We start from the raw sequence: 14192 nt of genomic DNA on the forward strand, positions 1-14192 counted from the left end.
TTAAATTGACACAATTGACTATTAGCAAAGGTGTCAGCTAGAGATGACGTGCAGGAGCTTGCAGGGATCTGTAGTCTTACATGATGTCTACTTTGATGCTAATTAGCATTTTCGAATTTGAGAGTAAATAGAGGCAAATATATTGATAAAAGTCACCTTGTCAGAGAGATTTACATGGTTATCAAAATGTCACACCAGGGTAAGCCTGCACGAAACACAGCCCTTATTTTAACTATTTCTAAAATTCCCTATGGGAAAAATGAATGGTGGAAAAACTATTGGAACCATTTCTCTGTTTGACTGCTAAGTTTTATGGGTATTATGACACCTCCACTGTGAGGCTCTATTAAGTATGTAAGTAAGTTCCATACGTAGAAAAGAAAATACGGTTCAGAACCCCAAAAAGCTCAGGATCATCACAGTGGTCCTAGACTCCCTTCATCCATTTGTCCATCGCCTCCTCTTCAGCTCACACTTTGTACTTCTCCTTTGCGTTCTCGTTCAGTATACAGATGTGCTGCACAGAGCAAAAACACATGGTAACGAGTATGTGTGTGCGCACACGCGTAAAAGAATACACCAATGACAGACTTGATTTAACAGACCCATCTTATATTTAGGTCTTTCACTAAGATTCAACATGCTGAATCTAGGATAGAGAATATAACAGAATATCAGTATCATCTCTAACCCAGACAACTTACACTGAGATCTCTGAAGTACTCATTGTAGTCCAGGGCATATCCCACCAGGAACGAATCAGGCACCTCAAACCCGATGTCTGGGAAATACAGAGACAGACGTAAACACAAACAGACAAAAATCACTCTACAAATACATGCAAAACAGCTATATGTGCAACATGTCTTAACATATTGATACGAGTCTCTAGTTCCTGGCATGCTAAATACCAAGACATCCGTATAATGAGTTTATGGGATGTGTTTTAGTGTACATTTCTCCTTTACAGCTATATGCATTAGTATTACATAACAACATTAAGGCAGATAGAAAAGAGCACCATACTTTATATCTCTCGAGGCTAGCTAGTTTACTCCTGTTGTCTGTGACTGGGGTTTACCCTTTAGCTGCCAGGGCCATAGAGCAGGTCTAGATTTTCAGATAAGCATATTAATCTCGTGGAAAATATAACTGCATTATATGTGGTCATCCTTCCAAAGGCTGAGGCTCTTTCTAGTACAGTAGTACATCAACAGTGGGCAGGCACACACAACACACACACACAGGCGGCAGGTAGCGTAGCGGTTAAGATTGCTAGGCCAGTAACCGGCAGGTCGCTGGTTCGAATCCCCGAGCCGGCAAGGTGGAAAGATCTGCTGTTCTGCCCTAGAGCAAGCACTTAACCCCCAACAACTGCACCGTGGACTTCGATTAAGGCAGCCCCCTGCATCTCTCTGATTGGGTTAAATGCGGAAGACATTTCAGTTGAATGCATTCACTTGTACAACTGACTAGGTATCCCCTTTCCCCAACACACACCAGCAAAACTCACAGTCTGGTCTGTATCCTGAGCTCCTTGGTGTTCTCTTGACTAGAAGGCTGAAATGACAATGCATACAACCAGAGAAATGAATAGGATCTCTAGGCAAACCATGCGATGTTGTCAATGACATAGTCTATACAACAATCTCAATGACACAGCAAACAATACAATTCACTCAATGGTGTTGTATTGTTCTTAATAATATAATGCACTCAAGAACATAGCCATCTACAACCTAAACTAGAGGGTCAAACAGTTCCTTCGATAGCAGAGGGATATCCCGTCCTGCCACAGATCTGTTAACAGTGCATAGATTAACTCTTAAGCTGCCCCAGTCACATAACATCTCTAAATCAGTGCTTACGGGGAAGAGAGAGCATTAGGGTAGACAGAGAGTGCTGTCTGGATCGGCAAAGTGACTGACATTCTGAGCTGAAACACTTCTGTCTAAATCAGGGCTACACAGCACTTCTAGAGGATGTTCAGTAGGCATGATATGGGAGAAAAGAGAGTACTGTATACAATGGTTCTCACCTGACCACTTTGACCATCTTTGGATTGCATTCACTTAGCAGTGATAGCAGTGTCTCCATAGTCCTCCCCGTCTCCACAATGTCCTAAACAAATCAGCAGGACAGATACAGTTGGATAAGGGGTTTCAATTTATGGCATGCAAAGCAGTCCTTCACTAATTCAAGGCAAGCAATAAAATATTTATGTGGACCCAAGAGTGAATGTGATTTGTGCCCTGGTCATATTGCTACGGTTCATGTGAGAGCTAGCATGCTCCACACATTTATTTACAGCAGTTTTAACATTTAGCAGGATTGACAATTCAGATGAAGTGCTAGAAAGACAGAGGGAAATTGTCTTACCTCAACTATCAAAACATTCTGCAAAGGAAATGACGAAACAATTGATCACACAAATATACTGTTGATGAATATGTACAGATCAGAACATTTGAATAATTTATTTAAAAATTACAGAGCCTCATTGGTAAAAGGGTTACAACTTCACTCCTAAGATGTACAATATTTTATCAGTGATTATGGCAAGCAATCAAATCTCACCTTCCCCGTTAGAGTAGAGAGCTCATCCCCTCCAATAACTTTGACACTGTTTGTAGACTGGTCATTCTGGGGACAATACACACACACACACACACACACACACCAGTAAAACTACACATCTCATCCAGGAAGAGGGTGATGGTCTAAATCTATCATAAGGTGATCTAGTGGTGATCTAAATATACCTCATAACAGTGTTGGCCAATGGCAGTGTTATCTGCTCATGCATCAGTAGCAGATCAGAGTCTAGTAGTAGATCTGATTGTGCTTTAGCCAACCCCTGTGTCGTGTTTGTTGGCATGAGAACAGATAACAAAGGAGTTGGCTAAACACACAAACTGATCTAAGACCAGGCTAGACAACACAATTCTCCAGCAACAATACCCCCAGAATAAGCATGTAACCCGGCATTTACTGTACATAAAGATTGCCATCTACTGTATCTAACAGATTTGGAAGCTATTGAAGAAGGAAGATAAATGTGGAATGGTTCACTCACGCAATAGCTCTTTAGCCTAATGAAATCCACAGTCAACGGGACAGACTTCTCGCTGTTCTGATTTAGGGCCTTGATGTAGTCCAGCAGGTCGGCAAAGAATTTATAACCTCCTTTGAGAACACACAGTGCTACTATATGGTGTCCCCCCATGTCACGGACTATATCACGAGCCAGACGCTCAGTCCTAGAGAGAGAGAGACAAAGAGAGAGAAGGATAAAGAAGGGGGATGGAGAGAGAGAAGGAGAGAGGAAGATACAATGGCATGTGAACTGTAATTTATGTGCAGGCTCATCAATCTTCAGTTGGTTTGTGATCTGGTTAGTCAAAAAAATAAATAATGGTTTGTGGTTAGTCTGGCCACCTGATGAAAAGTTGCTGCCTGGGTCAAATCAAATGATCTGGTTGGAGTCCTTCTACCGTATTCAGAACAGGGTTTAACATGGCATTCTACAACCGGGTAGTCTGATTGCCCATGTCACATTCATAAGCCTGCTGCTTGCCACCGCATTCATAAGCCTGCTGCTTGCCACCCCCATGTCTGCAATTCAAATTGATGGTGGCTGTAACTTCCCTGCTGGTCTGAATGCCTAACAGTGATTTGCCTAACAAATATGTTGGTGAGCTGTTTCACACAAAATACCTTTGCAACCATGGGTAAATTAAGAAAACAATAGAGGCACAGAGGAGTTGGTGAGAACGTTGAGTCCTGATTTACTCCATAAGTGAATAGGAAAGTGTGTGTCAGAGAGAGACACTATTTCTGTTAACAACTCACTGTAACCTGATCCGACGAGTTGAACCTATAATATTCTGCTCTCCATTTATTGTACGCAGCACAAGGTTATTAGCTATATATTCATTTCTATTTCTATTTGTTTTTATTTATTTATTTGAAATTCAGTTTAGTTTCAGTTGGTTTCCCGGCATGAATAACTAGTTTTTATTCCGTTTTATTTCTATAAAAACATTTATATTTCGTTTTTATATTATTTAGTTTCAGTTTTAGTGTTAGTGTTGGGGACAGAAAGTAGCCTCCTACAGTGGGGAGAACAAGTATTTGATACACTGCCGATTTTGCAGGTTTTCCTACTTACAAAGCATGTAGAGGTCTGTAATTTTTATCATAGGTACACTTCAACTGTGAGAGACGGAATCAAAAATCCAGAAAATCACATTGTATGATTTTTATGTAATTAATTTGCATTTTATTGCATGACATAAGTATTTGATACATCAGAAAAGCAGAACATAATATTTGGTACAGAAACCTTTGTTTGCAATTACAGAGATCATACGTTTCCTGTAGGTCTTGACCAGGTTTGCACACACTGCAGCAGGGATTTTGGCCCACTCCTCCATACAGACCTTCTCCAGATCCTTCAGGTTTCGGGGCTGTCGCTGGGCAATACGGACTTTCAGCTCCCTCCAAAGATTTTCTATTAGGTTCAGGTCTGGAGACTGGCTAGGCCACTCCAGGACCTTGAGATGCTTCTTACGGAGCCACTCCTTAGTTGCCCTGGCTGGGTGTTTCGGGTCGTTGTCATGCTGGAAGACCCAGCCACGACCCATCTTCAATGCTCTCACTGAGGGAAGGAGGTTGTTGGCCAAGATCTCGCGATACATGGCCCCATCCATCCTCCCCTCAATACGGTGCAGTCGTCCTGTCCCCTTTGCAGAAAAGCATCCCCAAAGAATGATGTTTCCACCTCCATGCTTCACGGTTGGGATGGTGTTCTTGGGGTTGTATTCATCCTTCTTCTTCCTCCAAACACGGCGAGTGGAGTTTAGACCAAAAAGCTCTATTTTTGTCTCATCAGACCACATGACCTTCTCCCATTCCTCCTCTGGATCATCCAGATGGTCATTGGCAAACTGGTGACCTTGCGTGCGCTGCAGGATTTTAATCCATGACGGCGTAGTGTGTTACTAATGGTTTTCATTGAGACTGTGGTCCCAGCTCTCTTCAGGTCATTGACCAGGTCCTGCAGTGTAGTTCTGGGCTGATCCCTCACCTTCCTCATGATCATTGATGCCCCACGAGGTGAGATCTTGCATGGAGCCCCAGACCGAGGGTGATTGACCGTCATCTTGAACTTCTTCCATTTTCTAATAATTGCGCCAACAGTTGTTGCCTTCTCACCAAGCTGCTTGCCTATTGTCCTGTAGCCCATCCCAGCCTTGTGCAGGTCTACAATTTTATCCCTGATGTCCTTACACAGCTCTCTGGTCTTGGCCATTGTGGAGAGGTTGGAGTCTGTTTGATTGAGTGTGTGGACAGGTGTCTTTTATACAGGTAACGAGTTCAAACAGGTGCAGTTAATACAGGTAATGAGTGGAGAACAGGAGGGCTTCTTAAAGAAAAACTAACAGGTCTGTGAGAGCCGGAATTCTTACTGGTTGGTAGGTGATCAAATACTTATGTCATGCAATAAAATGCAAGTTAATTACTTTAAAATCATACAATGTGATTTACAGACCTCTACATGCTTTGTAAGTAGGAAAACCTGCAAAATCGGCAGTGTATCAAATACTTGTTCTCCCCACTGTATGTATGGGAGGCTAGGAGCCATTTAGGTGTTGTAGGTTGTAATTCTTCCCTGTTAGTTAGTGATAACAGAGAGAAAAAAGTATGTGTATGGAGGTCAATGAGAGTGTCGAATTTGGTCAACAAAAAATATAATTAGTATTTGCTATCTGAGGCTTATTTGATCGAATAGAAGTTTCGTAATGGTTAGGTTGTTACGAATGCACTGATAAGTGGATGCACGTGGCATTTCAGCAACTTTGAAAGAAAGACTATCGGAGTTCAGTGGAGGCTGCTGAGGGGAGGACGGCTCATAATAATGGCCGGAATGGAGTAAATGGAATGGTATCAGCCACACGGAGTTGTGTCTGTTGTTCACACGCATATCTGCCCTCTCATTGGCTAGAATTATCCCACCTGATCTCTCCTCCTACCGCCTGCCTTCCATCTTTGTGGACCTGTATTTCCATCATTAGCGCAGTCACTCGACTATCTTGTCAATATAATAGATCATCTTTGGTGATAGCTAGAAGTCTCGGAAATCCCAGACCTATAGCAGCAGCACAAGGTCTGGTGAAGATGTCAGATTCTCTTGGACATAAAAAAAAAAAAGGTTCCGGGGAGGGGCCTCTTCAGACAGACAAATCTCTCAACTAATCATGAGTTTGGGTAGGCGGGCAAAGCCTGAAAAATCTAACTGTTTCCGTAGCCTGTAGACAGACAAAACCTGGCTTGAAGGTAGATGATGCAAACTAGCCACTTGCAAAATGCACTCATTAAAATAACCTCCACATTCTCCATCTTGCTAGCTATCTACTACTTTGTGTCCGGCGGGGGTGTTTACGCTAGGGCAACAAGTGGAGAAGGTGGTGACGTCACCGGATGTGACGCGCTTCCCTGTTCCAATCCCCCGTGCCTGTCCAAACTGACGCAGGTACTTGTACAGACTTGTATGCTGGAACATTGTGGAAGGTAACCCATCTGTCTAGAGAGATAGCTAATGAGAGACTGGATCGCTAATGATGCACAAGCTAAGCCTATTTGAAACATCGCCATCTCCTGGCAGCATTTACCTGCCAGATTCAGAAGCTTGAATACCCCATTAGAAAAAAAAAGCTTGAAAACCCAATTCGATTTTTGCCCAAAGATTAAAAGAGAAAAAACTAAAGCTGAACAAAATGTACGATGGTTTTTATTTTAGTTCGTTTTGGAGTCAAAGATAATAGTTTCAGTATAGTTTTTGTTTTCCAAACGGGTTTCTTAATCATTTTATTTCAGTTTACTAAATGTTTTTCATGATTAGTTTTTGTTTTCTTTGTTTACTATAATAACCTTGACGCAGCATCGTGCCTTGGGGTTTGATGATGATGCTACAGTACAGTAGCCTACCCAGGTCCCATGAGTGCCAGTCCAGTGGTGATGGTTTGACTTACCTGTCCATGATCAGTCCATGAGGGATGATGACCCGGTCTAAATCCTCCTCATAGTGTTTGGGGACACAGAAGAGGTCCAACTCATACCCTTTCTCATCATCAGGTATCTGAAGGAGCAAAGAGATAAAACACATTTAGCAAATCATGACCTTGGGAGTAAGGTTATATCTGTGCAAAGCATAGTTCTGAGATATTGAGCATCAAAGTTTTCACATTCCAGATGTCAGAACTGTTTTGTAGTGAATTGTTCTTTCAGGTACCTAAATTGCAGAGTATCAAAATCCTGAGACATTTGTCAATCTGTTGTTTTAGGGGGCTGCAATCACAGATAGAACCTTATGGCTGAACCCAGATTGACATTTCAGAGCCTATTGACACTTCTGAATGAAACATTCAGTTAAGAACTGTAGCTATTTGAATACATAAATGACAGAATAACTATTTTACCAAGATAGAGTCAGAACTCATCAAATACATTAAGAAATATATTATGATCAGACGAATTACGATCATCACTGAAAAACGATCTGACAAGATATACTTTTAAGATTTCTGACGTTGTATTTTGTTTGCGTGCCATTATTACTTGCTAGACTAGCCTACAACACAGGTCAAGTTCATTTTGCATGGCCCTGTGCCCCAGGTGAACGGAGTTAGGTAATTTTAAACCTTTCCATTGGTCTTAAATAGAAATCTCCACCCACCCTGGGCACCGGGCCATGAAAAACGAACTCCATCATTATTAGAGGGAGATAGCAAAGACATTTTCTGATTGGTACGTCTGTATTTGTTCAGGCTTGTGATTGGATTGCAGATAGAACATTATACTGCCAAATTCAAAAGGTATTTATGCAGATAGAACTTTCTAGTTTTTCCATTTTTGTTTCACTTAAAACTAACTTTTAAAAAAATCTCACATCAAAGTCATATGAAGAAGCATCTAAAGATCAAATTATATGTGACTGAACACTTTTTTAAAACAAAATATAACCTTATATAGTTCCAATGTCTGGAAATGTTGGCACAGAATGGCACAAGTCTTCATTGAGTTGACCAAGTCTTCGCAAACGGAAGCACATACGCACGCGCGATCACACACTAACGTCACCCCTGCAACATTTTTAAGCTTGCTTTCAACCACCTGTTTCTGGGTGAGACAGAGATAGCGAGTGCGATCCGCTTTCAGGATTTCATACTAGGCCTGACTGGCTGCGTCAATTGTGAAATTATGTCAATTGACAAGGTAGCTAACATATGCCAGGGATTTATTCACACCTGTCCTGTCCCGCAATCCTGAAGTCATTATGAAACCACACTCCGACACATAAATCAAAAACGTCCATTCTGCAGAAACCCATTCTGTCCAGAGCAAGACAAGGGATCTGTCTGACTGACATTGGAAATAGAACATAGGGTACACTTTACCTGGAGATAGGAGGCCATGTTACCGCTCGTGCTGTTCACGCCTCACTAGGGTGATATTTGAGGAGTCATGCCCGGATCCATAGGGAAGAAATAATGTTATTTAGTGTAATGGGTGGGGCGTCTCTCGTATGTGCTCTGTCGACCTACTTTACCGTGGTCGAGTACATGCGATGCTCTCCCTCCCCCGGGATTTTAAACCATCACGTCACAATCCATTTTACCACAGCTAGCCTTTTACCGACCAATAATCTGATTTACCGGACGCAACCTGCGTTTAATGCACTGGCTGTTGCACATTTCATAATACCGCCGTACTCATTGCGTTGAAATGAATGGTACAATTGTCGAATTAGCTGAACTGTGAAAATAATTGTAGCCTAGTGAATATTTGTCGTAAATCACCGTCCGTTATATCGTATGTTATAATATAAATCCACACATCCAAATCAATGCAGAAACGCGTTTTCCCTGTGCTAGCCTATAGCTGCGCCATGACAAGGATTATCATACATTTGGGAGGCTTGCTGTCATAGTGACATGCTGCTCAATGATGATCTATATACAGCGTATTCCATGACTATTTAGTTCATTGTCTGTAACCCAGTATTTGTCCGATCAATAGTTTGTCTACAGTTTATCCAAATGGGAAAATAAACTTCAAACCACTCCTTTCGCTTGGTATAGCCTGTGTTATGTTAGATACAGATTCATAATATGCAGTCCATCACCAGCCTTGAATGTATGGCCATGTTAGGATCAAAACCATAATGTACAGTCATGGTCAAAAGTTTTGAGAATGACAAGTATTGGTCTTCACAAAGTTCGCTGCTTCAGTGTTATGAGATATTTGTCAGATGTTACTATGGCATACTGAAGTATAATTACAAGCATTCCATAAGTGTCAAAGGCCTTTATTGACAATTACATTAAGTTTATGCAAAGAGTCAATATTTGCAGTGTTGACCCTTCTTTTTCAAGACCTCTGCAATCTGCCCTGGCATGCTGTCAATTAACTTCTGGGCCACATCCTGACTGATAGCAGCCCATTCTTGCATAATCAATGCTTGGAGTTTGTCAGAATTTGTGGGTTTTTGTTTGTCCACCCGCCTCTTGAGGATCGACCACAAGTTCTCAATGGGATTAAGGTCGGGGGAGTTTCCTGGCCATGGACCCAAAATGTAGATGTTTTGTTCCCTGAGCCACTTAGTTATCACTTTCGCCTTATGGCAAGGTGCTCCATCATGCTGGAAAAGGCATTGGTCGTCACCAAACTGTTCTTGGATGGTTGGGAGAAGTTGCTCTCGGAGGATGTGTTGGTACCATTCTTTATTCATGGCTGTGTTCTTAGGCAAAAATGTGAGTGAGCCCACTCCCTTGGCTGAGAAGCAACCCCACACATGAATGGTCTCAGGATGCTTTACTGTTGGCATGACACAGGACTGATGGTAGCGCTCACCTTGTCTTCTCCGGGCAAGGTGTTTTCCGGATGCCCCAAACAATCGGAAAGGGGATTCATCAGAGAAAATGACTTTACCCCAGTCCTCAGCAGTCCAATCCCTGTACCTTTTGCAGAATATCAGTCTGTCCCTGATGTTTTTCCTGGAGAGAAGTGGCTTCTTTGCTGCCCCTCTTGACACCAGGCCATCCTCCAAGTCTTCGCCTCACTGTGCGTGCAGATGCACTCACACCTGCCTGCTGCCATTCCTGAGCAAGCTCTGCACTGGTGGTGCCCCGATCACGCAGCTGAATCAACTTTAGGAGACGGTCCTGGCGCTTGCTGGACTTTCTTGGGCGCCCTGACGCCTTCTTCACAACAATTGAACCTCTCTCCTTGAAGTTCTTGATGATCTGAGAAATTGTTGATTTAGGTGCAATCTTACTAGCAGCAATATCCTTGCCTGTGAAGCCCTTTTTGTGCAAAGCAATGATGACGGCAAGTGTTTCCTTGCAAGTAACCATGGTTAACAGAGGAAGAACAATGATTTCAAGCACCACCCTCCTTTTAAAGCTTCCAGTCTGTTATTCTAACTCAATCAGCATGACAGAGTGATCTCCAGCCTTGTCCTCGTCAACACTCTCACCTGTGTTAACAAGAGAATCACTGACATGATGTCAGCTGGTCCTTTTGTGGCAGGGCTGAAATGCAGTGGAAATTTTTTTTGGGGATTAAATTCATTTTCATGGCAAAGAGGAACTTTGCAATTCATCTGATCACGCTTCATGACATTCTGGAGTATATGCAAATTGCCATCATCAAAACTGAGGCAGCAGACTTTGTGAAAATTAGTATTTGTGTCATTCTCAAAACTTTTGACCACGACTGTATATGGGTACATTTTGACTGACTGACTTACAAATACTGAGTAGTTATTTATGATGCAAGGTTCTTTGTAGATCAGTAAGTCGGCAGTCGCCTGCACTGTAAAACAAGCCCTATGTCTTCCCCACAAATGCCTGGCAAGACTGCAGGGGAGGCAGCATAACCTCACAATTCTCCTCCCTGGGTTTCTATTACATTAAATATTATACAGTACAAAAAACACCCAAATAAATGCAAGGGACAAAAGAAAACATTTGCCAATTGGAAACATAACAAAATTATTTAATATGACCCCACTTTAATGAGTGACACAGAAATTGAAGGTTCCTTTTCACCATACGAAAGATAAGAGCTCCCAGGCAATTGTGTGTGTATGTATGTATGTATGTATGCATGCATGCATGCATGTATATATATATATATATATATATTACACACACACACACACCACCAGGGTCGCATTCAGGAGGGGGCAATTTACTGAACGTTACCGATAGAAATAACAGAATAGAGCTGACGTGATTACTCACATCAGAGAGGCATGTCTGTTCTACAATATGCATTTCTATCTGAGCGTTCCTTAACGTTGTGCCCTACAGAACGCAGCCCAGACGGTGCAGAACAAACGTTCTCATTGTAGAGAACATCAACACACATAACCATCCTCTCACCCTCAGCACTATAGTTATTATGTCAGTTATGACAAAGGGCAAGTCTCAAATGACACCATATCCCCATATAGAGCACTACTTTTAGCTAGACCATATACACAGACGCATGTGGCTCAGGCCAAAAGTAGTGCACTATCCAGGGGAATAGGGTATGAATAAGACAACAAAATAGTGCACACTTATTTCTTCTTCTTTTCTTCTTTCTTGGATGAGGAGTCACCCTTCTCCTTTTCTTTCTCGTCCTTCTTCTCCTTGTCCTCTTTCTTCTCCTTCTTGCCCTCTTCCTTCTCCTGTCCTTCCTTCCTCTCTGCGTCGCGGTTGGAGATCTTGTTGTTGATGAGGTTGTGGAGAGCCACCACTGAGCGGATGAGGGACGCCAGGTAGACGACCAGCATCTGGTCGTTGGTCTTCAGGTAGAAGGCCTTAGTGAACTCCTGCAGGGAGAGGTGGCAGGATTAGGGCATTGTGAATTATGATTAACTAACCAGGGGATTTGATCAGCACAACAAGGAATCTGGTGGAAAAAGCCACGCTACCTGTTCATTGTAATGAGGTAGTAGATCCTACAAACCTGAATTTATTTGATTTGAGAATGAAAATGTATCAATGTGCACTTTTTCCTAAATAAAAAAAGGTAATATCGATTACCATGCCTGCCACCCCCTGCCCCTATCCCCCTTGCTCCCACACACACTCAAGCCTACCCCCACACCCCATCATACCAGTAGGTTGACGTCGGGAAGCAGGTTGAAGACGTCCTGTAAATGGTAAACGATTTGGTGGTTGATGGGCAGCTTGCCTGCAGCCACTCTCTCCAGGTAAGACCTGATGTCCAGCAGTTTGGAGTTGAGTCCCTTCAGGCCATGTACCTGGTTGGTGATCTGCTGAGACAGAGTACCCACTGTTGTGTCCTTGATGTCTCTGTGGACACAAGATTATATGATAGAATATATCAGAGGAGAATAGAAAAGGATTTAGAATTCAGTGTGGAGTTAAGCTTGAAGTCAGAAGACTCTGTGAAAAGCTTTATTGTGCGTGTCAGTGAGAGAGAAAGAGAGATTGGTATGTGGAACGTCTGTGTGTGGTCTAGTTAAAAGATAATGCGTACCTGAGCAAGTGCTCCACGCCCACCTCCTCCGCCTCCTCTGCTCCGATCTCACTGGTCACATGTTCAAACGTCTTGGAGGTCGGAGTGCCGTCCTGGAGGAGTACAGTAACAAGAACTTGTGTGATCACTTGTATGCCTAGTCCAAAATCAGCCCAGAGACCCCGGGGTTGGCTGGTCCAGGGTTTGACTGATTTTGTCATTTAGGCTCATACATGTCTATGCTCCACTTACGTCATGTATTTCCTCCACAGAAAAGTAGGCTTCTGTAGGCAGGCCCAGGTCCTTAGGCTTCACATCAATGATCACTAAAACCTGAGAGGGAGGAAGTTCCATACAAACACAGTCATTGTTAAAATCTCTGCTGCATTATCAATACAATTTTATAATTTCAACAGGAGATGAGACAAATATGTCTTACTGGTATTTATTAATGTGGAATATTTACAGGGTTGAAAGCACTTACTGAATTGGTGCAGTATTGCTTGATGAGTTCATTGATGGCAATGTCATTCTTATGTAGTTTAGGACCTGTGTGATACCAGCCCACTATCCTCTCTCTGGCTGAAGAGAAGAGAAGGGAAAGGTTTAAGAATCTTATAGGATAACTGTAGAAGTCGATGAGACTGAATTTAATAGTTAAAATGTACTAATGTATAGTGTGTTTGAGTGTGTGTTCTCACCATTGACTTTCTTGAACATGCTGTACATATTCTCCAAGTAGTCATGATCCAGGAACCACACAGAATCATCCTTGTCATCCTCATCAAAAGGCACTGGAGAAAACCCAATCAATATGGATCCAACTACAGGCTTTTATAGCTAAACATTTTGTCATCATAATTACTCTGCCATCACAAATGTTATATGAATGTTATAAACTAGCCATATGACATAACAGGTTATTTTAGTACATGATGAAAGGAGAAGAAATCACCTGCAAAGCTGTTGGACACATCAAGGACTTTCTTATGCCAAGAGCCGAGGAGAACACCCACTACTCGCTTCTGGTTGCCTACTTTCCCTATTCTGTAAAAACAACATAACATTTACACAATCAATACCATAGGATGTCTTAGAGGAAATCAAAAATCAACTAAAGTGAACATAACTAGCTACTTTTACCCCGGCACTAGCGAAGTTAACTACCCTGATCCATAATGACGTTGTGCTCTACGAAACAGACTGAAAAGGTTTTCCAATTATTCCATTATTTAGAAATCAGTTTATGTTACTTGCTAATACTAACTGATAGTGAGTGGCCTGTAAATACAACTGACTAGCCAAAATTAGCTAGCTAGCTATGCTACTGTCATGGCTAACAAATACACAGCTTCATATGGGTTTCTGACTCAGCAGGTTAGCTAGGCCTGGCTGCAACATAATCTCTCGTACAAAAAGTGGCAAGTTAGTAAAGAGGTAGCGAATGGATATGATTTCGAAACAGATATACTATTAATGACATACCTATTAAAATGATCCACCACGCTGAGCAACACCAGTGGATGGACAACCACATTTTCTACCGCTAACTCCGGCATTTTTATGTGAAGTGTTTGAGGATTCAACCAAACTCTGTGATGCTAGCTGTCTAGCTAGGTAGCTACTTCCTGTCAAATGGCTAGCTACTTCCGTTT

At 42.2% G+C, this 14192-nt stretch overlaps 2 protein-coding genes across 3 annotated transcripts; both read right to left on the bottom strand.

Annotated features, from left to right (window-relative positions):
* Nucleotides 1-272: 272 nt before the first annotated feature.
* LOC121576372 (hypoxanthine-guanine phosphoribosyltransferase) lies at nt 273-8879 on the bottom strand. 2 transcript variants are annotated; one of them, XM_041889460.2, is made up of 9 exons: nt 8460-8879; nt 7035-7141; nt 3077-3260; nt 2578-2643; nt 2380-2397; nt 2039-2121; nt 1514-1560; nt 705-781; nt 273-517 (listed from the first exon to the last, which is right to left on the bottom strand). In XM_041889460.2, exons 1-9 carry the CDS (start codon nt 8475-8477, stop codon nt 470-472), a joined length of 648 nt encoding a protein of 215 aa, XP_041745394.1. In that variant the 5' UTR covers nt 8478-8879; the 3' UTR covers nt 273-469. The 2 variants fall into 2 exon arrangements, with proteins under 2 accessions (XP_041745394.1, XP_041745393.1); XM_041889459.1 differs by lacking the exon at nt 8460-8879 and adding an exon at nt 8026-8102.
* Nucleotides 8880-11045: 2166 nt separating this feature from the next.
* On the bottom strand, nt 11046-14170 carry LOC121576370 (26S proteasome non-ATPase regulatory subunit 7). Its single transcript, XM_041889456.1, has 8 exons — nt 14023-14170; nt 13493-13584; nt 13239-13331; nt 13022-13119; nt 12790-12870; nt 12559-12650; nt 12173-12371; nt 11046-11884 (listed from the first exon to the last, which is right to left on the bottom strand). Exons 1-8 carry the CDS (start codon nt 14094-14096, stop codon nt 11630-11632), a joined length of 984 nt encoding a protein of 327 aa, XP_041745390.1. The 5' UTR covers nt 14097-14170; the 3' UTR covers nt 11046-11629.
* Nucleotides 14171-14192: the final 22 nt, after the last annotated feature.

This window comes from Coregonus clupeaformis, chromosome 11 (genome assembly GCF_020615455.1).
Source record: "Coregonus clupeaformis isolate EN_2021a chromosome 11, ASM2061545v1, whole genome shotgun sequence".
In the NCBI taxonomy this organism is placed as follows: domain Eukaryota; kingdom Metazoa; phylum Chordata; class Actinopteri; order Salmoniformes; family Salmonidae; genus Coregonus; species Coregonus clupeaformis.